The sequence below is a fragment of the Pantherophis guttatus genome, chromosome 1 (genome assembly GCF_059756535.1).
Source record: "Pantherophis guttatus breed Tessera chromosome 1, ASM5975653v1, whole genome shotgun sequence".
Taxonomy (NCBI): Eukaryota; Metazoa; Chordata; class Lepidosauria; order Squamata; family Colubridae; genus Pantherophis; species Pantherophis guttatus.
Window position 1 is genome coordinate 306176062 of NC_142063.1, and position 24410 is coordinate 306200471.

At 41.5% G+C, this 24410-nt stretch overlaps 1 protein-coding gene across 2 annotated transcripts in view; it reads right to left on the minus strand.

The window, feature by feature from the left end:
- Window positions 1–24184, minus strand: part of SRF (serum response factor) — a 78443-nt gene extending 54259 nt beyond the window's left edge. The window contains exon 1 of one of the 2 annotated variants that reach the window (XM_034427609.3): window positions 23336–24184. In XM_034427609.3, coding sequence (XP_034283500.1) covers window positions 23336–23857 — 522 coding nt within the window. In that variant the 5' untranslated portion in view covers window positions 23858–24184. The remainder of the gene's footprint in view (window positions 1–23335) is intronic. The other variant, XM_034427607.3, reaches the window with a different exon arrangement.
- Window positions 24185–24410: the final 226 nt, after the last annotated feature.

The following is a 24410-nucleotide window of genomic DNA, read 5'->3' on the forward strand; positions in this document are numbered from 1 at the left end:
GGCTGGTACTGGAACTGCGAAGATCTGTAATAAGAGGCGCCCCCGGCGCCTTGCTCCTGTCGAAAGGGCTGTCGATTATAAGGTACATAGCGTCTATCCTGATGGCGGAAAGACGTGGGTAACACTTTCTTCTTATCCCTATTCTCGACCAGCACAGAGTCCAGGGATGAGCCAAATAAAGCAGGGCCCTTGTAAGGGGCAGCAGTCAGGCGCCACTTAGACTTTGCGTCAGCTCTCGTTACGGAGCCACAAGAGACGTCTTGAAGATACCGTCGAAGCTAAGGCCCGGGAAGCGAACTTAGCTGCGTCCAAGGATGCGTCTGCCGAATATTCAGCAGCTGCGACTAGTTTGGCCAGGTCTTGTTGTAAGCGTGCGTCTTCAGGAGGAAGTCTGTCTTTCAATTGACGCAACCACACCAGCGATGCCCGATTAAAAAATGATGAGGAGGTTGCGGCACGAATGGCCCAAGCAGCCGCTTGGTGCGTCTTACGAAAGCCCATTTCAGCCCGTTTGTCCTCAAACTTGAGGCCATCCCCAGCCTCACCTACCAGGATGGAAGACGATGTAAGACTAGCCACCGGATCATCAATCGTAGGTAACTGCAGGAGAGCATCCAGCACAGGAGCCGAGGCATAGAGCTTTCAATCAAATGAATTCGGACCCGATAACGAGGCGGGGCGGTCCCAAGGCTTTTGAACGACCTGGCAGAAGAGGTCAGGACAGGGAACAAAGTCCTCATCAGGTTGAGGCAAATTAACAAATTACTATTGGGGCCAGGTGGAGCAGAAGAAGAAGAACCCTGAAGAGGCGTGGTATCCATATTAGTGGCAGCTTTCGCTTTGCGTAGCAGAGAGCGAAACAAAGAAGGCTTAAATAGTCCTGGGAAGGCCGGCTTGTCCTGAATCTCGTCTTCATCCTCAGACATCTCAAAATCCTCCAGGAAATCGTCCTCCCGGGCTGATTCAGGCCCAAGACCATAAGAAACAGATTGCTTCGGTTGTTGTGCACCAGGAGGATGCATACGATAGGCAGAAGTAGGAGGGCATATAGGAGCAGGGAAGGCACCAGTGGACTGTTGTAACCCCATTTGAAACATATGGGACATGGCCTGAGTAAAAAAGGACTGAAAATCCACAGGCTGACCAAACACAGGGCCCGCCTCAGGGCGGAGCCCGGCTGCAGTGGGTGTAAAAGTAGCTTCAGGAGCTGACCTGGAAGCCTGAGAAAAATGGCTAGCAAAACTAGATGAACGAGACCTAGCGCTAGCACAGGACTGATTAGTCACAGAAAGTGGGACCCCCTGAGAAGTAGATGGACAATCCTCTCTCAGTCCACTAGCCAGAATACCTGCATTAGGAGAGGCCGAGGGCTCACAAGTCACCTCATGGCTCAAACCTTCAGCAATTTGCCCTTGACCAGGGTCTTGAGCCTGTTGCCTTGCCTTAGCAAACTGCTTTTCTAATGCCTTGTGCCTCCGTTGGGCATCCTTGTCTAGTTTGGCAGATTTGGAGGACTTCACCTGTCTGGAGTTTTTAGACTTCTTCCCCCTGAGCTGTTTAGGGGAAGGCACTGGGGAGGGAGAGGGACTCCTGTCCAACTCAGAAGAAAGAGCAACTGCCTCCCTGTCCTCCATGATCAACAACCCCAATAATAACTATCAATAAATTGTAGATAGCAACTTATCAATTCCTATATATATAATTGAATATTATTAATATTATTATTATTATTTATTTTATTTTATTTTATATATAACTATTAACAAGAAAAAGGGGCTATCAAATATAACTAGGCAACAGCTAAAAGGTAAATAGATTGTTTGTTTGTTTGTTTGTGTTTGTTTGTTTGTTTGTTTTTAAAGAAAATTAAACAATATGTACTTCCCTGGAACCTTCAGGCACCCCTCTGCAGGTAGTTGGAAATTGCAGGTATGATCAGGACAGCGTCCACACCTGCCGGCAACCTGGCGACCCTGGGAACCAAAGCCCAGGTCGCTATGCCCACGGATCAGTTGCGATGGTCAGGGCCCAAAATGGCGGCCCGCGAGGCGAACTCCAACAAGTCCTAAGCCAGGCGAAACAAAGCGCCTGTGGCCGGACTGAAGCTGCAGCGAAAAAAGGCAGTCACGATCTCCCAAAACGGCTAATGAGTATGCCAGCCGGCAGGGACTCAAGCCGATAGGTCTGATGGTCACTAAACCGATCCACAGCCTCGCACAGTGACTGGCAGCAAATGGCGGCAAAATGGCGGCAAATGGCGGCAACGATAGAATGTAAATGAACTGCCAGCCAAGCCAAGCCGCTAGCGGCGGCCGGAGCCCCGAACCGCCGATATGCGCTTTAAACCTTACCAACTGAAGGCAGCCGAAGCGCAGCACTTTAAAGCAATAAACAAATGATATTGAGCCAAATCACTAAGGAAAAAGGTAAAAATAAGAGCTAAATTTAAAATGGAAGACAGACCCTCAATGCTTTTGCAATGGCTGAGTGAAAAAGTCTGAGGAAGGAGCAGGAAGTGAGGAGGATCCAGCTCCAGAGGGATTTGATTGACACTCAGCCCTGCAAATAGGAGTGAATGTTACCCAGTCTGAGGAGTGTCTGAACAGTGAGGAGGAAAACACAAGGTATGGATGTGATGCAGAAATACAATGCTTGAAACTTAGGTTGAAATTTACAGGATGTAAAATGAGGGGGGAAACAATATACAATACAAATTTCACTTAAACAATGATGAGCAGGCAGGAAATGAATCTTCAGATCCCAATCTTCAATCAGATATGCCTTATCTTTGCTCCTTCCTTTTATCTAGCCGATTCCCTTTAAATAAATAAAAAAACTAACTTGCTGATTCAAGTTGCCTGACATAAAAGGATGCAAATACACAGGCATAAATACAAAGCTAAGATAAGATAGCAGTTGTAATCCAAAAGTAACATAGCGGGAATTACATCCTGTTATTCTAAAAATCCATAATAGTATATTAAAGGATTGCTCAGAACCACCAGAATGTGGTCCTGGAATAGAAGGGGAAAATTGGCAGAATTTAGGGAAAGGGATTCCTTGTTCAAGTAGCACTACTCTACCCAGGGTCAGTCACTTTCAGATGATGCCAAAAACATTATCAACACTGGGGGAGATACGATTATTCACTATATATATGTTTCTACGTTAAATGAGTTTGAGCAAGAACATAATTGCGTATGCACACAAAAGCACTGGTCTCTCTGGCCTTTTCCTGATGCTACAACTACTTTGAAATATAAATAGTGATTTTGACACATCTATTTTTATTTATTTATTTATTTATATGCCGCCCTTCTCCAGAAACTCAGGGCAGCTTACAATGCATTAAGCAATAGCCTTCATACTTTTGTATATTTATACAAAGTCAACTTATTGCTCCCACAAACTGGGTCCTCATTTTACCTACCTTAGAAAGGATGGAAGGCTGAGTCAACCTTGAGCCTAGTGAGACTTGAACTTGCAGTAATTGCAGGCAGCTGGTGCACTGTAACAGTGCTTAATCAGCTACGCCACCAGGCCCCTATCTATGAAGGTAACTTGTGAATGTCCCATCAGAAAGATCCCAAAATGAACCATTCTATCCTCAGAAGAGCTGTTTTCTGAACACTTCTAAAGTGGTCTTACCCTAGAATAAGTTATTTCAAATATTCAAGAAGTGATCCAAAATAATCCAACTATTTGTAGAATACTTACATTGTGCATTTTGGGCTTAGACCATTTTCCTAACACTTGGGAGTGGCTTGCTCAGGGTCAAAAGATCCCATGATAGAATCTTTTCCACACTCATAGTTTTAGAAATTTCTAAAGTTCTGAAAAATAGATGCACATCAACAAAGAGAGAGAGAGAGAGAGAGGGAGGGAGGGAGGGAAGGAGAAAGAGAGAGAACTCCTTTTGTTGCATTGCCACTCCATCAGTGTTTTACATAACTTATATCAATGTCCCAGCAGTTCTAAAAGATTATATGCCATGATTAAATTTCAGACTGTTATTTTCAATCCACTTCTCTAATAATTTTGAATATTATTTCCTCTGCAACCATATTAATATCCCATCCATTTATGTGCCATCTTAAAATTTGATAAGCAAAACATTAATGACCATGTCAGGTGTAGTTTTTGAATTATCTTTGGATATGCAAACTAGATATGCCAGTCAGCCTATTCAAGAAGAGTCAGTTTGGTGTAGTGGTTAAGGCTAGTTGCGAGTTCTAGTTCTGCCTTAGCCATTAAAGCCAGCTGGATGACCTTGAGACAGTCACCTGTCTCATCCCAATTCACTTCATATGAGTTATTTGTAAAAATAATGGCAGGAAATAAATAAATAAACAAAACAAAACAAAACTTGCTGAAAGTAACCTCCTGATGTGACAGGTTACTTTGTCAAATGCTTTGCTAAAACCAAAATGTATTATATCTATAGTATGCCCAGAATCTAAGGAAGCTGCTCAATGAAAAGATAAAGTAACAACTACTCTAGCAAGACTTGTTCTTTATGCATTTTCATGCTAAATTTTGCCATTTGTGACCATACCTTCACACGAGTAAACTGGTTCAGACTTATTATATATGTATACACATGTTCAGCCACAACCACTTTCAATAAGTATATTTATTTTAAAGGAGAAGGGGAGACAGTACTAGCTCTCATTCAGATTATCTAGTGGATTATATTCAGATTTTGTCCGGCCCCAAACTAAGAATAATATGTAGTAATTTTTCAAGTATTGTTTCATATCCATAGGCATAATGTTGCCAGACTAAAGACTCTACTATCTGCATCTACAATATACTCTGTGAACTATTAAGGAGGGGCTGTCTTCACCCTCTTTCTCTCACACATACTATCTGGACTGAGTTGCCTCTTATTCCTTTGGAATGCTCACCCTCCATCCTTTCTCATTACACTCCACCACAGATTTTTGGCAATTTTTTGCATCAAAACAAATTTTGGGCTGGTAAACTCTGACAGTCCTTTCTTCTCCAAATTGGAGTCCTCCAAATGCATTGCAATTGTACCGTATTCCAGTCAGCATGACTGACGTCCAAGTGAACAGGGAATTCTGGGAATTGTAATTTAAACACATTCCAAGGTTATCACTGCCTTTAATCCTCCATACAATTCTTCTCCTTAAAACTGTGCAAGACTGGTTCTAACTAAACAGAAGTGAGACATGTCATTTTGTACTCAGAAAGACTTTTATTATTCCAGTTAATCCAACTTCCAAATACCAAGCTAAATCTTGTTTAAACTTCTTCCCCAGCCGTTTGGTTCCCTCTTTCTATCTACCATATTTTGTCTTGATTATCTTGCAGCTAGCAGCAATCTTCTAAACTTCATTACTTTCCAAGTCAATTAATCAAATAAAAGGACATACCAAGGATCAATAGCACAGCATAGCGTCTATGAGCATTCTAATGTCCTGATACCTTTAAACAAAGAGTACTGTACTACACAAACACTGTACTACAGGTAAAGAGCCTGTAGTACAGTGGACTAAAGCACACTGTTATTAACATCTGCTGCTTGCAATTACTGCAAGTTGAAATCTCACCAGGCTCAAGGTTGACTCAGCCTTCCATCCTTTCAAAGGTAGGTGAAATGAGGACCCAGATTGTGGGGGCAATAAGCTGACTTTGTATAAATATACAAAAGTATGAAGGCTATTGCTTAACGCATTGTAAGCCGCCCTGAGTCTCTGGAGAAGGGCGGCATATAAATTAAAGCAAAAAAAAAAAAAAAAAAAAAACCAACTGTTTACTATATCAACTATTGCAATTTTAGGTTTACACCGAAGCCTGGAAAAGTGTCTGCTTTAATAAATAGCAGATAATAACATTTTTTTCCAAAGATTGGACAATCACTTGTATGTATGGAATAAGACTTCTGCCCTTGGCAGGGGGTTAGACTAGAAGACCTTCATGATCCCTTGCAGCCCTATGATTCTATGATTTGCATAGTACGAATGCCTTTAATATACGTGGCAAAGTCTCACAGCATTGTCAATTATTGCAAAGTTTTAGTGTTTTTATGTAAGATTTCATAAAGTTTTGACATTAAATAGCATATCAAGAGTGTGACTGCCAAAGTTTCATGAAATTGACAAGATTCTGACTTTTATAAATACAGGCAGTCCTCGACTTACAACATTCATTTAGTGACCATTCAAAGTTATAACGGCACTGAAAAAAGTGACTTATGACCATTTTCACACTCACGACCATTACAGCATCCCTCTGGTCACCTGGCCAACATTCAGACGCTTGGCAACTGACTCACATTTATGACAGTCACAGTGTCCCAGGGCCATGTGATCCCCTTTTGCGACCTTCTGACAAGGTCAATGGGGGAAGCCAGATTCATTTAATAAGTATGTTGCTAACTTAACAATTGCAGTGGTTCACTTAACAAATGTGGCAAGAAAGGTCATAAAATGGGGCAAAATTCACTTAATAAATGTCTCACTTAACAACATAAATTTTGGGCTCAATTGTAGTTGTAAGTTGAGGACTACCTGTAATTGGCTGGGAAAGTTGACATACTCTGTTCTAATCTATAAACCTAACTTTACATCTACAATATCTGGATCCACACATTATATTATGTCAAAACTACTACAGGTAGTCTCAATTTACAACCAATTTACAACCAGTCACTGGTCAGGGACTGTTCCAAGTTACAATTACACAAAAAAAGGGAGTTTATGACCAGAATCTACGCTCCAATAGTCACCTCAATGACCTCATTTGGGCACTCGGCAACACAGACACATCTATGGCCGTTTGCAGCATCCCTTGGTCATGTGACAACATTTTACGATGGCTTTGCCAAAGATCAGCACTTCTGATTTTCAGCAAAACAACGGATTCACATTTACAATCACGGCATTGACTTAATCGTCATATCATTTGCACTTCGCTACCTCAGAATTACAATGTTCTATGTGTGTCGCGACCATTTTTCGGGAAATGAGCCTTAAACATTTGAAAAAAATTACAAAGTTTAATAAAAAAATCTTTGAAAAAAGCACTGAATTCAACTTGATATTAACTCGAATTTGTTTTTGTGACCATAAAATGCTTGTAAATTACTATTTGAAGGTTCAGCACTAAATGTAAGAATGTAAATGCATGTCTTAATACCAAGAATTATTATTTAACCCGTTTTGCATAACAGTTTCTTCAAAATGGTGCAGAATAGTAATTATCGACTTTAGGCATCCATTTGAGCATACTTTCTATGTCATCTTGTTTTGCTTCGGATAGTACGTGTACCTGAAACTCTGTCTTAGGCACAGGCAATGTAACAGATGCGGCAGGCGGTGTTGGTGAAGCAGGTTTCCCGCGAACACTCGTCTTCTTTTCAAAGGCACAGATGGTGACTGTGTTCCAATTTTCCACAGCAAAGGTTGTCTTGAACCTTACTGTTGAATGGCTCTGGGTGAATTTTAGTTGTGAAACTTTAGCATACGGCACATTACTGTACTGAAACTGCTCTGAACACATGGAGTGGCAATTTCATGTTCCTCACAAATGTCACAGTGATCTTTTTGGGTACGTGGAATGCCAGGTTAAACTCATTGTTGAATACAGTTTGACAGTAAGAGTTTGACTGGTCAGTTCCCATTTCGCTGTTTTTTTCTTTATACAGCTCGTACATGATGCTTACATTCAATGAAGATTCAAGGCAGTGGTGGGTTCCTCCCAGTTCAGCCCGGTTCCACCGAGCCAGTAGCATTGACAATATGACATCACTGAACCGGTTCTGCCCCCTCGCCCCCCGCCCGCATTATTCTTACCTTTTATTTGGCCCCACCCCCAATCTATTGCTGCCTCCTGAGTCCCAGCTGATGGGCTATAAGGAAAAACTGTATAAACTCTTGCCGCGGGGCTTCAAAGGGCCGCCCTACAGCTGTTCAGTGGTAAAAGGCAGTTTGGTAGTAGACCGGTGCCTCCAAAAACAAATGAGTAGACCGGTGCCTGCAAAAATAAATGGGTAGATCAGTGCCTGCAAAAATACATGAGTAGACCGGTGCCTGCAAAAATAAATGGGTAGACCAGTGCCTGAAAAAATACATGAGTAGACCGATGCCTGCAAAATTAAATGGGTAGACCGATACAGCTCTGCAAGCAGTTTAAAAGCCTGGTAGACCAGTACCTCTGCTAAATCCTAAAGAATTGTCACACGACCATCAAGCCATGCCCACAAAATAAGCCACACCCACAGAACTGGTAGTAAAAAATTTTAGAACCCACCCCTGATTCAAGGTATTCTTTTTTAGTTCTAGGACGACAATAATGCGACTCCACCCTCAGAAATGAATTAATATGGTCAATTACTGTTTGTCTAGCTATAGCAAAGAATTGCTTATGAGGGTGTTTCCCCCTCTTTATAGGTGGGGTATCTGTTACTAAATCTTTCTGGCTATGGTAGTTGTACACTGGCTTTTGACCGATTGCCAGTGTTCCTAGATAAAAATCCTTGCAAACACGAATTGACCTGATTCACTGAATTCAGAATTCAGTGCCCTGAACATGTATATTTGAGTGTGACTCATAGCCACAATTATTACTAGGATCAAAATGCAGGATTCCGGGCCTGCACTGCAATAGCGTTAGTGAATGGTATAGACTTAAAAGCACAGAATACTCACTCGTTTTCAATTAAAAGTTCCATATCCGATTGGTCACCTTCAGTTTCTGGAACATACTTGGATCCACTCGGTTCATATAAGTCTGAACTTGCTTCCACATCGTGGAAAAGAGACATTATTTCGGTATTCACGTGTCCAGAAATGGAGGCAACGCTAGGCGCTGCAGGCTCCATCCTTGCTCCGTCACTTGGGAGCAGCCAAGCACAATTGGCTGCTGCAAATAGAACCCTGTAGTTCTGAGTTTTTATGCGGTAGTGTAGCTAGAACCTTGTAATTTTGCTATTTGTGGCAAATCTATTTAGAAATTTTACTTAAAAAATTAAGTCATGGTAGATAGAACCTTGTCACACTCTTAACTCATTTTCGTCAAAAATGTCAGATAGACCCTGTAATTCTGAAGCAGCGACAACCTACAGGCTTATTTAACAGCCATGACAAAAAAGTTGTAAAAGTGGATTGATACACATGACCGACCTGTCTTATTACTATTGTAACATACAAACATAATGGACAGGCTCCATTACGGTTTTATGTTGAGGATTATCTATCCTAAAACTCTCATCATAACCTTTCAATAGGCAAAATGGTCATTGAAGAGCAACCATTTTTGAACTAAGGTACCTCAAATAGGCTAACTTACAGAAAGGTGTCCAAAATCCGACATCCATGACTTTGAAGGGAATGAAATATGGAAAAGCTGAGGTGCTACTGGATGCTGCTGTGATCACATGAGTTTCATTTTCAATTTACTGTGACAATTTCACAGTCACTCTCATAACCCCTCACTCCCTCCCCAATTCAGCAGCAGCCATTTACCTGACAGACGGGAAAGAAAAGGAAAGGGGATAGATGGATGAGGGAGGGAGGGAGGGAGGGAGGGAGGGAGGGAGGGAGGGAGGGAGGAAGGAAGGAAGGAAGGAAGGAAGGAAGGAAGGAAGGAAGGAAGGAAGGAAGGAAAGGATTTCCAATGCTCCCTGCAGATTCCCACAAGGAAACTCAAAATGGGGAAGCCAGAAGGGAAGTCAGAAGCTGTTCATACTCCTATTGCTTTTTTGTCTGCCTTTCATCACTCTTTTTCTCTGTTTAGATAAAGAAATATCTCTGGAACGATGACCCAAAGAGGCACAGATTGTCTAGTATTATGCCAAAAATCAAATGAACTGCAGTATCTTTTAGCGCTATGTGTGAATCCATCCAATCCAATTCTTCTGCTTAGGTCATGTACATTCAACACAAAGAGTTACACTCTCCAGTACCATCATCAACAAAGATAACAAGCATCAAGCCCCATCCAACAATGACCTTCTCTAAATTTCATAAGAGCTTTCCTCTCATCCAAATCATTTACAATAAATCTTTTGCTCTAAGACCAAAGCAACTGACAGGAGGAACACAGAAACAGACTACAACTGACAGCTCACACAGACCATCATTCAACAAAAGGAAGCAGACAGGGTCAGAGAGCAGGAAAGCAATACATCTAGTGGTTACTTGGAATATCTTCCTGTTCAGAAAAATTCACCTGTCACTGCACAAGTCTGTACTGAAAGACTTATATGCAGTCTTGCTGGGAAAACACTAAAGAACCCCACTACTTGAGCGGTTCTCTTACACCAGTAGCCAACACGATGCTGCTGAGAAATTTCTAAACACCATCCCACCGCTAAAACTAAGAAAATTTGATTTAACCCTCCATGACTACGAACAGCATTATCCCAAGAAATATAAAAAGTATGCAGGAAGTTAATAACTTCTGGTGAATTCAAGAACCACAGAGAATATCCACAGTTATGCTCCCAAAATGTGTGGGATGGGATTTTGGTCTACTTAGGGTAAGGATCTCCAAACTTGGCAACTTTAAGACTTGTGGACTTCAACTCCCAGAATTCTGGGAGTTGAAGTCCACAAGTCTTAAAGTTGCCAAGTTTGGAGACCCCTGACTTAGGGGAAGGGGGCTTATGGATAAAACGAGCTTTTACGCCTTGCAGAGGCTTAAGGCACCCATTTCATTCCACACCCCTGAAAAAGGTGCCACATATCGCAAAACGGATATGACGTTTCCGTACGGATTTGTCAGAGGACGGATTTGTCATACTTCTGTTTTAAACTCTCACAAGGAGCCATGAGCAACATGCAGGTGAGCTGATGACATAACACGCAGAGATGAGTGAGTGGGTTGTCAGAGTCACGATGGGGCACTTCTGTAACCATCAAAGAAACAAAGTGGAATGACAGGGAAAGGAAGCCCTCTCCTCCAAGCTGATCAGAAAAAGGCAACCAACTGGAAGAACAGAAATGAGATTGTACACTCTTCCATTTCTGGTTTCCAACGAACTAGTAAAAAATAATAATTTTGGTACAGTTGTCAAAGAAAATTGATTATCAAATATTTAGCAATAGCACTTAGACTTATATACCACTTCACAGTGCTTTACAGCCCTCTCTAAGCAGTTTACAGAGTCAGCCCCCAACAATCTGGATTCTCTTTTTTTTTTTAATAATTTTTATTGAGTATTTTACATTTTAAAACCAAACACACAATAGCAAAAGAAGTCAAGAGACAAAACACACACACACACATCAGATGTTAAAATACAATACTAACAACAGATATATACAATTTTACAACTTTTTGCATCAATCTTTGTCTTAGCTTTTATCCTCCCGCTCCTTCTCTTTATTTTTAAATATTCATAATTAACTGTTTTGTTAGCAGGATCATTATTTACATTTATATCCAGTATGTAAATATCAAATTTCACTTTATATTCTTATTTCTTAATTTGATTCTGTTTTCCAACCATATATAAAACCTATTCCACACTTTATAATAATTGCCAACAATCTGGATTCTCATTTTACCGCCTCAGAAGGATAGAAGGCTGAGTCAACCTTGAGCCTGGTGAGATTCAAACTGCCAAACTGCTGGCAATCGGCAGTCAGCAGAAGTAGCCTGCAATACTGCAAATTAACCACTGTGCCACCATAGCTCACTTAGTCTTCAAAAGTTCAAAGCTTTCTCTGCCCACATTTCTCACCAAACCACTTAAGGCTGAATGAAATGCAAAACAGTCTGCCATAGCCAGACCAAAATAAACTGGGTGAGAATATGTCAGTGCAAAAGCAAGCGTTGTGTTTTTACATAAAGAATGGGACAAATGCAACTGACCGTCATTATATTATAATTCATCCCTGCATATGCAGAACATTTTGTCTCTAGCCAAAGCATTCAGATCATTTCAAGAACGTAAATTAGTCAGCTTCCACTGTCAATGAATAAAAAGTAAAAAGGAAAGCAAAACAGAAGTCCAGCTTTCAGCCATGTGCCCTGACTTAAGTTCATGAAGAAGTATCTAGCCAGAATTTTTGCAAAACTTTATTCAACCCACAACAAAGATGAAAGTACTCCAAACTAAGCAAGAGATGCTCAGCTATGCAAATAGCCCAAAGCCAATACTTATTGCCAATGCTTTTGTAAACAGATTTAGTAGCCAAGGCATCGGATTGGATACATTAAGGACCCTGAGCTACAGAAAATCAATCCTTAGTTCAAGATACTTTGAGAACTTGCCAGCATTATTTCATGAGGGCGAGTTCTTAAAAATACACATCTGCTATCCACTTGAAGAATTCAGTTTTCAAGCACTGCTGCAGACTCTTCCGGCTCATGGTAACTCATAGCAAGTAGTCACAAAGGAAAAAGAAGCAAAGTGAGCTAAGCCCAGAATGAAATTCCTTAAAGTAGAAGGAACTGGTAAAACTAAGTCCGCATGAAATATTTAAATATTTAATTATATTTAAAAGAGCAAGGGGCTTGCGTGTACACTCACACGTTGAAATCAATGCAACAACATGCCTACTCAGGGAACTCCTCACCATGTTTTCTGGTGCAATAAACATAACAATCCTGGACACCATGGTGCTTTTAACCAAGAGGCTCTAAAGTTCGTATTTTGCAGCCTATTGCAGTTATATGTCTGACTCCATCCATTTCAAGGAACCCTTATAATGGCATTACTAGAGAGAGATAGCAACACTGGCTTCCAGTGCATGCAAAAGTAGATGAGGCATTTTTATCCCAAGGACAATCCAATCAAGGTGTAACACAGTTTGCCAGGTGCTCAAGAACCTTCCACTTCTGGCAATCCTGGCATTCTATACTTAAAGGATTTTAATCAGGCTCATTATAGCGTCTAAACTGTGTTTGAGCTGATATGTAGCAAGCTGAGCAAATTCAATCCTCATTGATACAAGCAGCCAATTGTCCTTTCTAAGTAGCCCAAACCTAATTATTTATTCTGTATCTTTCTACCCTAGGTGTTAAAAAGCAAAACCAAGTGAAGTACAGACAAAACTACAAGCAACAAAAATAAATCATTAGATTTATTAGATCATTTTAAGGGCTTGATTAAACATGACAATTGTGTCCTTCACCCCCAAAGGTGAGAGCATATAGTCTTCAAATTATTACCATTCATTTAGCAATCATTCAAGGTTACACTGGCACTGAAAAAGGTATTTATGACCTGTCCTCACACTTACGATCGTTGGATCTCCACGGTTACGATAAGTGTCACACATTTACAATGATTGCAGCATCCTGTGGTCATGTAATCTTTTTTTTTTTGACCTTCTTAGCCAGCTTTCAACAAGTAAAGTTACCAGGGAAGCCAGGAAGAAGTCACAAATCATAGTATGTGATGTCTCACTTAACAACCATGAGCCATTTGTTTAACAGCAGCAAAAAAGATTGTAAAAATCAGGTGTGCTCACATGATGCCTCACTAACTGTTCCGCTTAACAAATTTCCCAGTCCCTATTGCGGTCATTGAGGATTATCTGTAGTGGGACTAACAGTACAGGTGGTCCTTGATTTATGACCACAACTGAGTTCAAAATGTCTGTTGCTAAGCAAGACAGTTAAGTGATTTTGCCCCCTTTACAACCTTTGCCACCACACTTGTTAAATGAATCACTGCAGTTAAGTTAGTAACCCGGTTGTTAAGTGAATCTGGCTTCCCCGTTGACTTTGCTTTTCAGAAGGTCACAAAAGGTAATCACATGATCCTGGGACTCTGCGGTCTTTATAAATACATGCCAGTTGCCAAGCATCCACATTTTGATCACATAAACATGGGTTGCTGCAACAGTTGTGTGAAAAACAGTCATGTCACTTTTTTAGTGCCACTATTAACTTCAAATGATCAAAACCAAATAGTTTTAAATGAAGCACTACCTGTATTAGGAAAGCAGCTTAATAGATTAGAAGCAATCCAGAAGGCATTAAAATAAGCGCTGAAATTAAAGATTAATAAGAGAAATTGATAAAGATTTTAAAGACTTTAACATTTTACAGATTTTAGCATCTTGACAGGTTTATCTGAATGAGGTCCTTTTAAAATGCTCAAGCCTTCAGATAATTATAGCTTTAAAGATGAAAACCCACACTTTGAATTGCTCTGGAAAGCAACTGGCTTCTAGTTTAAAACGTTCAATATAACCGTCTAATCCCAATATTATGTATTGATGCCTCTGAGTAAGGCATGCAAGATACAAATGGCTCAAAAATGATCACCACTGCTCTTCTAGATGCTTTATACGTCACTGCATCCTCTTCACAGCTGCTGCCACCTGGAGAGCCAGAGAAAGGCAAGATCAAAAAGCATCCCACCAAGCTGCTCTTTCAGGTCAAATAGGTCCCCATCTTAAATACACTGAACGCCTAAAGCTGAGCAACCCCTTTTCCTTGGATTTAACTGCAACCTCTCAACATAGAGCCAAGGTGGTACAGTGGTTAGAGTGCAGTACTGCAGGCTACTTCAGCTGACTGCTAGCTGCAGTTCGGCAGTTCAAATCTCACCGACTCAAGGTTGACTCAGCCTTCCATCCTTCTGAGGTGGGTAAAATGAGGACCCAGATTGTTGGGGGCAATATGCTGACTCTGCAAACTGCTAAGAGAGGGCTGTAAAAGAACTATGAAGCAGTATATACGTCTAATGCTATTGCTATTCATTGACCTCATTATTGAACAATGGTCAATAACTTCTAGAAAGCCAACTCCACTAATGGCAAGAAGCTGCTACCCCCCTACAGTTGCTTGATAACATCTTACACTATTCCCCAGACACTAGGTTGAGTTTTGTCCAGAGAGCTTCCCATCCAAGAACTTCACTCATCTTCATTCTTATTTAGCTAAACTGTCTGCAACACATTGTAAGAACTTGGGAGCTCTAGCAATATACCCAGAAAGCAGGACAGCTGAGGGGAAAAAAAGAAGCTATTCAATTTTGTCCCAAAGAGAAACAGCTGCCATGATCTTCATTTCATACCATCAGCAGGGGAAAGCAAGACTATTAATCTGTTTCTCAAATGGAGACAATATATGGAGGTTTGCAATCACACAATGCATTTTTTCCCCAACAGCACCAGTCTAAATCTTGCAGTTTGGTTGGGTTTTTTTTTTAAAAAAAAAAAAAGCAAAGGGTGAATACTAGGTGCAAATAATAGTCCAGTTCCCATTTTGCAATGCTTCCTAGAATATACTAACTGTCCTGAGAATTTCATGTGAATTGCCTGGAGTCTGCAATGTACCGCATCAGAATGAATTACCCTGAGGTTCTCTACAAATGTATCTTTGTGTGTTGGATGGCCAAGAGATGCAATAATTTGCCTGGACCATAATTCACTCCATACCTGCAGCCCAAGGAGGCTTGGCATCCAACTAACACCCTAGATAAATCTTACCCACCCTTTATATCCACAGACCTGGTAGACTCTAGGTTGAATAAAAACTACTAAGTTGTTTATTTGAGAAGATCAAAGTGTAATCAAAATCAAAGGACCATCCTTTTAGCAAAATTAAAATACATTTTGGAAACAATCAGAATAGTAGATATGCAATAAATGGTCAATCTATGAAACAGGATTCACTGGCCCAATTTAGATATAACGAAGTTAATAAACGAGACAAGCTTCAGGTTCATTCCTCATTAATATGCCTTAGTTCAAGAGTTCCTAATGTGGGGGCTATCAATATGTCTAGGGGGACAAATGACAACATGCGTTGACCATATCACTAGCAAATGCTGCAATATTTGATAGAATATTAGTGATCATAATTAGGACTTTCAACTTGGTTGTTATACAAAGCTATTGCTAAATAAAACTGTCATAGTGCTTATGATCTTCAGCTTTCTCATCACTGTTGTAACTACAAAATGTTACTAAACAAGACAGTTGCTAAATGAGAACTATCTGTAAGCAAAGGCAGGATTTTAGGGGGTTCTCAAAGTCAATTTTTTTTTAATTTTTCTGTTTTAATTTCTAATACAATAAGTATCAATCAACCTAACCCACATAAACCAAAGTTCTTTGAGGTCCTCAATAATTTTAAAGAAGGTTAGGGGTCCCGAGACCAAAATGTTTGAGAACAGCTACCCGATACTCATAACAAGAAACTTTTGATTATCAGCAATTGCTTGAATATGGGACAGCTTTTAATATATCTGCTCATACCCATTCACTTAGATCACCCATCTTCGATGTCCTGTTCTCCCACTGAGTTCAGCTACTATTACCATTACTGTGATCTAGTCACAGCCAACATTCATTGATAGCTCCCCTTATTTCCAGCCAATCATGGCTGGCTGTGAACGGTAGGAAATAGGTTCCAGCACACTAGAATGACATCGGGCAGAAGGCTGATTTAGGTTTTCAATCTAGATCTTCCTCTGGGTGGAGTATTCATATGTGATGATGATACCTCATTTACAGACCTTTACCCAGATCATGTCGCAATCCAGTCTTATATTTCATATAGTGACTGCTTTACTCTTCATCTTTACCATGTTGTTTGAAAAAACTGTCACCTGTGTTATGGTATCTGTTGGTGGTCGTCCTTTTCAATTGTTTTATTATTTTTTAAAATTAGTTGAAGATGATCCAAATATTAAAAAGCATTAGAATAAAAATAATACCCACTGATTTTTAGGTCTTTTCAGAAAACAGAACATTTGGACCCAATTCATGATTTTAGTACTGCGGAGTTTTGTAAACATAACTTGCAGAGAGGAATGCCCTAAATCAGGGGTGTCAAACTCATGTTGTCACAGCGACGTCACATGACCTATCAGGACTTTTTCCCCCTTTGCTAAACCAGGCGTGGCCAGCACGTGACACATCCGGCCCAAGGGCTGGGAGGTTGACAGCCCTGCCATAAATAAAACAGCACTATAACACAGCAGTAGAACTTCTTGTGTTCTTAAAGAAACCTTTCTCTAATAAAGCTATTAAGCTGTACTTAGAGATAATGGTTCTTCTCCCTCCTGATTGTTGCTGGAGAAATCTGACAAAGGGGCACCCAGGTAAATTAATATTTTGTAATTAGCAACACCATCCATAACAGTCATTTTGGGAACAGGAAGCCTCCCCAACAACGGTTTTGTGAGAATACCTATAAAATATTACCAAACTTATCCATGAAACTAAATGCCAACAGAAATTAGCTCAGAGCAGTTAAAAATACACAAGATGATTTTTTTTTGAAAAAAGTATTTCAGACAAAATTTTGGAACTGTTCTTGGTTTAAATGCCATTTAGACAGGTATACATCAGTTACATAAAATTTGTACTCTGTGTATGTGTGTTTACATAGTAACAATTTTTCCTTTCCTTTTTTTTTTTTTATTTATACAGGAGATAAAGGTCAAAAATGAGATTCTGTATAAGTTCACAACATTTCCCCATCAAAACAAAACTCCCATATCTACTAGACAGGGAATGATAGTTTCTGAAATGCAACTATTTGAGCACTCTTAGAAACATGACATTGGAATACTGGCTTGACTTTATTCTTCAACTATATTCATTTGAAAGAAACATTTACACTGCATTTAAGAAAGAAAAAGAGCCCACTAGGTTATCAGCTGTAGTTGTATCTGCGCCATGTGCTACAAGTCTGTACTAGCCCTTAAGGAAGTATTGGTAGTTTGGGGCCTATTTTGGTCAGTATGTCAGAAGTGAAGCCAAAGCTCAGTTTGACCCCAAACACATAAGCTAAGATTTCTTATCTGCAAGCTAGCAGGTTGTTGCTTATATTCCAATAACTAGATCAGTGATGGCAACCTTTTCAGCACCAAGTGCCCAAACCAGAACATGGGTGCATGTGCACATGCTGGAGCGCTGGAAACCTGAAGATCAGCTGGCCAGCGCGCGCATGCCTGTTTTTGGGTCGTTTTTCGGGCCGTTTTCAGGCTGTTTTTTGGGTTGTTTTCAGGCCGTTTTCTGGTGCTCCGGCACCTGCAAAGACCAGCTGGCTGGAAACCAAAAGAGCAGCTGACTATGGCGCATGTGCCCACAGAGAGGGCTCTGCGTGCCACCTCTGGCACGCGTGCCACAGGTTCGCCATCATGGAACTAGATCATATAAATGTAAGACAAACAAATGATTGTAGAAAGGTATATTATGTGGTCTGTTATACAGGCCAGAGAACACATTTGTAAAAATGCTAGGCATAAGACATGCTTCTGGGCAATGAAGCAAGCAATAAATATAAAAGAAATATAAAGTTGAGAGCAGCAGGAATGGGTTAAATATTATGTATTGTAAAATAGGACTGGTTTCACAATGGATGGGTGCTCAGTTAATATGGATTAAATATATAAAATAACAACCATATTGAGAGATGTTGAGGTGGTTGGATCATATAGAAAAAGGGAATTGAGGGAAGAGTGAATGGGGTCAGGAGGAAAATGCAAAAATCATGGCTCAATTGGATTGATCATGTCTTAAAAAAGAAAGAGTCATTTAAAGAACAAAAGGCAATGTACAGGTAATACATGCTGATAGTGTAGTAGAAGCAGGTAGAGTTTGCAAGGGCAAAAAGATAGAGATATAATAGATGGCATAAATAAAAAATAAAGTTATTTTCATTTTTTAAAAATGTTTTTTTTGCCTTTAACTTCATTGGTCCATTATTTCTCATTTTGTTCTGTGCCTTGCATGTTGTGTACCTTGAAAAGGAATAGTGTAGTGGCTATGTCACTGTATGTTTGTTACAGGGGTAAAAATATACAGCTATCATGATTCAGAATCTAATACTTGCATACTTTAGGCAGAGATATTATCAATTTTTATGTACTTGTTACTGTTTCCTAAGCAGGCATAATTAAATCAAGAGATACGCTTATGCATAGCAATTTAGTTGCCTCTAGACGAGATAGGTGGCACACAAATCTAATAAATAAAAAACCAAGGGCACACTTATAATACAAACATAAAACCAGGAATCATGGAATTCTGGAAAAATGGGCTCTTGAATGGTTCTGAAAAATCTGCATGTTCTCCATGGTATTACGGTACTTCTTCAAGGATGAATATCCACAAACTCACTACCGAAATGTTTAATTGCCAACGTGAACATGCCAGACAGATCACCCAGTATTGTTATGCAGCTGTATACAAATATGTAGTTCCTTTTCTGCTGCAATTCAATGTGATTTCTATAATTTGTCATATAATTTATGGCTATATAAAAAGATTTTTTTTCTTTGAGTCAGGTTTAACTCCTGGTGACATCATGCACTTTTCTTGGCCAGAATACAGAAGTGACTTTCCATGGTCTTCTTTCAAGATGGCCCCAGCTTCCCAGTCTAAGTGACAGCCTTTATATTCCCAGGTAGTCTCTAAAGTGAGAACTAACTTGGCCTGACCCTGTTTAGCCTCGGAGCTAAGACAAGGTCACCCAGGAGTGCCATCAACTGAGCCATCATTCCATTTGTTGCCTGTATAGGACTTAACACGAAAAACAAAGCCGAATGTAGATGCTCAAGCATTTACTAGCCAGCTTTGCTTTTTCCTGAAAACCCCATTAAAGTTATATTCATGCTTTCCATATGCTGTCTATGGAAAATTTGATTACGAGTCTACGGACCAGAGTTCATGCTTTTCATGGAATCCAGGAGCCTCAGTTGTTAAGGAGCCTTTGTTTTACATTTAAGCCACTTAAATTTAGCAACAGCAACAGGATTATGTGAATTGAGTACGTTTAAAGCCCAACAGATATTGCAATTTCATTTTCAACTGTAGAAAACTAACAGCCTTGATTTTTCAAGGTAGAAAACAAAAAATTCAAATTAGGCCTAATATTTTCAAAACAAAGATCACGCCCCTGCAAGATTCCACCATAATCTAGGGAAAAAACAGAAAATCCCTGTCCTGCCAACACACCCATTCTGCCCCACCTTGCATTACTCTGCAGCCTTTCCCCTTACCTCAGAATCATAAGTACAACCCCATGCACCAAACTAAAGCCCAGCTATTTTAGAGTATGGCCGAGAATTTTATACTCCTACAGATTATTCCATCCTGTGGCTCTTGCCACCTTGATAGCAGCATTTGACTCTAAGAATAGTTTTGAGTCTTCACTATGAACAAAAATTTTGAGAAATACTGCCTGCATTTTCTTTTCCTTCGCTCCTTTTTCTCTTTTAGATCATAAGCTTGCAGACAGGGTCTTAGCTATGTCTAATCATTTTAGTTGCTTTGGAAACTGTTTTGGTTTTTAAAATAAAACTGCCCAAGTACGTTGGAAGGCTAAATTAATCAACAGCGTGAGATCTCCCAACTGTCGGTCATTCAGGGCAGTCCCAGAAAGGATATATTTGTCTTCCCTTCACCCTGGCAAGAAAGCATCAAGACTTTGCAAATTTGCACCCTTTCTTGAGTCAAGCTGCAGGCAACAGGTCATATGCAAGATCATGACCCAATATGTGCTGCTGCATATGTGCAGCTCTTCCATTATTTTAAGACTGGCAACACCACAACATGGGGCTAAACTGTGTGTACTGAGAAGACCAATATTGACTCAAGATAAAATATCTGCAAATGACTTTTTGACCCAACATAAGAAACAATGTATTATAGCTGAGTTGATATATTACACTACTGTAGGCCAGAGGTTTTCCATTTTTTTCATCTCACAGTACACAACTGATAGGTGGAACCTCTGTGTCACTAAACCAGAAGTCCCATGATGCCACTAATTGCTGGGACTTGTGAAGAAACATGGAGGCAACCTGCCACTGGTGAAGTCACAGGAAGCAGCCTTCTGGCTGATACCTGCGTATCTTTTGCAGCACACCAATGTGCCACAGCACACCAGATGAAAACTGCCACACTACATGTTTTGTTCATCTGAACAACCCCAAATGGCTGGCTGCATATGTAGTAAGCCACAAATGATGATTTTCAAATTACAGAACAGTGGCTATGCTCATACAATGTTGTTTTAATGAACAAGTCAATATGAAATATTTAAAATATTTGCATGCTGATTTTTAAAATCCCCAGGTTACCCAAAATGATAAATGCAGCATTATAAAATGTTTTTATCTTACTAATTTTTTAATTTATTTCTCAAATTTATGCACCACCCATCTCTGGGTGGTATAGAGATAAAACAATGAAATATGCATAAATTTGATAAATAAAAATAAATGAATGGAATTGATGTTTTTCACTGGCTTCTAACATAAGCTAACTAGAGTTTCCCAACCAAATAATCTTCAAATGTCATGAGAGGGAATGATATTGGGAAAATCAGGGTTACCCTAGTTCAGAGAGACTATTAGTAGCTCAGTGTTGGATACTGGAGCCCCAACTCCATCCAGTGGGGCAGTCAAAGTGTTATGGTCTCTTTCCAAATTCTAAAAAGGGCAGAAGCCCTGGTATGAATAGGAAGTGGCTTCATGACAGCAAAGAAATGTATCTTTCACCAACCCACCAAGCTATAATGATTTTATTTGGTTTTAATTTAGACTGTAATGTGAATTCAACCAGTGTGGTTTGTAAACAACAGTTTTAGTCTTGGTACTATTGTGCTGCTTGGCATTAAGTGAATTCAGCCAACTATGGTTTAAAAACCCCTAATTAAACAATGATTTAGCTTTAGCTGAAGCCAATATCAATGATAATTAAACTGAATAAGGAATCAGATTTGCACAAGACCAAAAACTTTGGACAATCCTAGATTGTACATTCTTATTTTGTCTCCAAGATACTGTATACAGTAAGAGCCAAAATGTATAAATAAGGAATGCCCAGAAATACAGACTAAGCACTGGACACTAGATTTTCAGAATTCATTAAAATTGCACCCAGAAGTACAGTTGCAGCATTAAAGTGATCCAAATTCTACTGTGGGATGCATACAGAGATGCATATGCACGTATAATTCTTTTTATGCTATTCCTGACAAGGAGCAGGCTAAGCAGTGTTTTTATCTAACAAAGTTCTGGGCCAGGCAGACTATTGCCAAAGGCTATCAACATTCTTCAATGTCCATGCTGATCTATCAATTTATAAAATTAACTTCAGAAATGTTAGTATAGCCATTGATGAGTTACAGTCCAACACATCTGAAAGTCAATTCCTTGAACTTTGTCTACTGGTTACAAGTAATTGGGATTATAACCCCAAACTTCCAGAAAACTCAAGATCATATTTGAAGGGTTTTTTTTTTAAGTTGTCTAAAAGTTTTATGGGTGACCATTTAGCCAATCAAAGAGTAAAAAATCAACTAAATACTAGTGTTCTCTAGTTCCAACAATAGCTATACTTTAGACAAAAACTATTTTCTATCAAGCTGGACATAGAAACGTCTAGTGGCATATTGTTTTTTTATGTACATTTGTGAAGTCTATTAGTAACATACTGGAATACATCCTGACATAAGCATAAGCTACAATAAGTGGAACCCATTGCAACTTCAACTCCTTAGTCACCTAAGGTTGCAATCCTATGCAACCGGGAGTAGAATTCCTTGAACAAAACAAAGGTGCAGGTCTGATCAAAGTTATCTTCAACATTAATCCAGTGAAATTCTATTTGACAGGTAAGTTAAAGAACCAGTGAGGGTACCGGTTTGGACACATGCTTAGCATTCATTCCCTCCCTACAGATCGATGGATCTGCTGCATTTCCAACGTGCCGGTCATTCTTCCCCTTTATACTCAGAAAGAACCACAAGCCTTACATCTCAATGGAAACTCGGGTCTCTTCAGCCGTTGCCCAAGTTTCCCGGCTTGAGCCCAGAGAGAGGTGAGAAGTGAGCTCGGTTCTTGTGCAGGACAGGCCAACGGAACCGAGACCCCTGGTTCACCCAGGGCTAAAGGAGGGCAGCGTTTCCCCCTTATCGCCTTTTTGCTGTATTTAAACTAAGGATCTCTCTCTCTCTCTGTGTCTCCCCGCAAGGGTCTGCCTCGAGCTGAATCCGGGCCGGAATGGGGCGTGCCTTTCCGGCGCGAAAGCGGCTGATAGGTAGGCCCGTGTCTGTCTTCCCTTCCGGTATCAATACTAGCCCGATCCTTCGGGAGAGGCAGCGCTGCACCGGACAAGCAAGTCGAAACTGGCCGCCGTTGCTGCAAATGTCAGGAGAACACGTGGAGTCCAGAGCAGTTCTCCTCAGCGGGTTAAAGAGCGCTCCCGCATCCCAGTTGAAGGGACCGGCGGCCGAGGAAGCAGCTTTGGGCTCCGGCACTTTTCTTTTTTCGCCCGCCAAAGACCCCGTTGCCCGCTTTTCATTCAGAGCCCCCGCACCGACTCCGATCGCCCTCTCCTTTTGCACGGCCATCCCCCCCCCCAACGCCCCGACCGCGGTCTACCTTCTTCATGATGCCCGTCTTCCTCTTGCTGAACGTGGTGTAGCGTCGCAGCTTGTTGTCGATAAATTCCATCTTGATCTTGACCCGGCCGCGGGTCTTCTTGCCGGGTTTGGCGCCGCTCACGGCCCCGCTCACTCCGCCGTAAGCCCCGGCCGCTGCCGCCGCGGCCACCGCCTCCGTGCCCCCCACCCCCAGTTCCATGTCACCCAAAGTCCGCTTGATGCCGCGGCGCTCGCCCACCAACTCCTCATCTTCGGCCGAGTCCGAATCGCCTTCGCTGCCGCTGCCCGCCGCCGCCGCCGCGCTTACGTCCCGCTCGAAGCGACCGCCGATCGTCCCCTGGCCGCTAGGAGGGCCTGTCCCGTTGCCGGGCCCGCGGACTCCTGCAGCAGCACCGCCGCCGTTCGCCCCACGGGGAAGCCCGGCACCTGGCCGCCCGGAGGAGGTCCGCGCCATGCCCATGACCGCACTACGGGCCAAGGCGGGAGCGCCGTTCCCTGCCCCGGCCTGGCTGGGTAACATAGTGCCGGTGCCGCCACCTCTTCCTTCCAAGTGGGGCTAACGCGTCGGGTCAGACCAGCCCTGCCATGGGCCCGAGCGCCGGCTGCTCCGACCCGGCCCCCTCGCCTCTCCCCAGCCTCCGCCCGCCTTCCTAGCCGCTGCCTCGCACCGGAGTCAGGATCCGCGCCGGCCCGGGGCACCCCCTTCCCCCCCCCTCCGCTATCTTCCCCCCATATAAAGCGATACAATGTTGCCTTTTATGGCGAGGACGCTCCTTATATGGTGAGAGCCGGCGCTTTGCATCTATTGGCCGCCCCCTAGCAGCGCTTGGACGCCGTTGGCTGTAGGGGACCGGGCTAGGGTTCTCGTTGGTCGAAGACATAAGGGCTCATTTGCATACATTCCAAAAGAGCTGCGTTCGTTGAGACGTCACCCCGAGGCGCAGCTCTTAAAGGGAAAGGAGCCTGCTGGCTTCAAAAGAGAGCCTCAAATGATCGCTACTGAGCCGGTGGGGTTGCGGGGGGGGTTGGGAGAGGAAAGAAGGAAGAGATCCGGTGAGCCGATTGAGCCACAG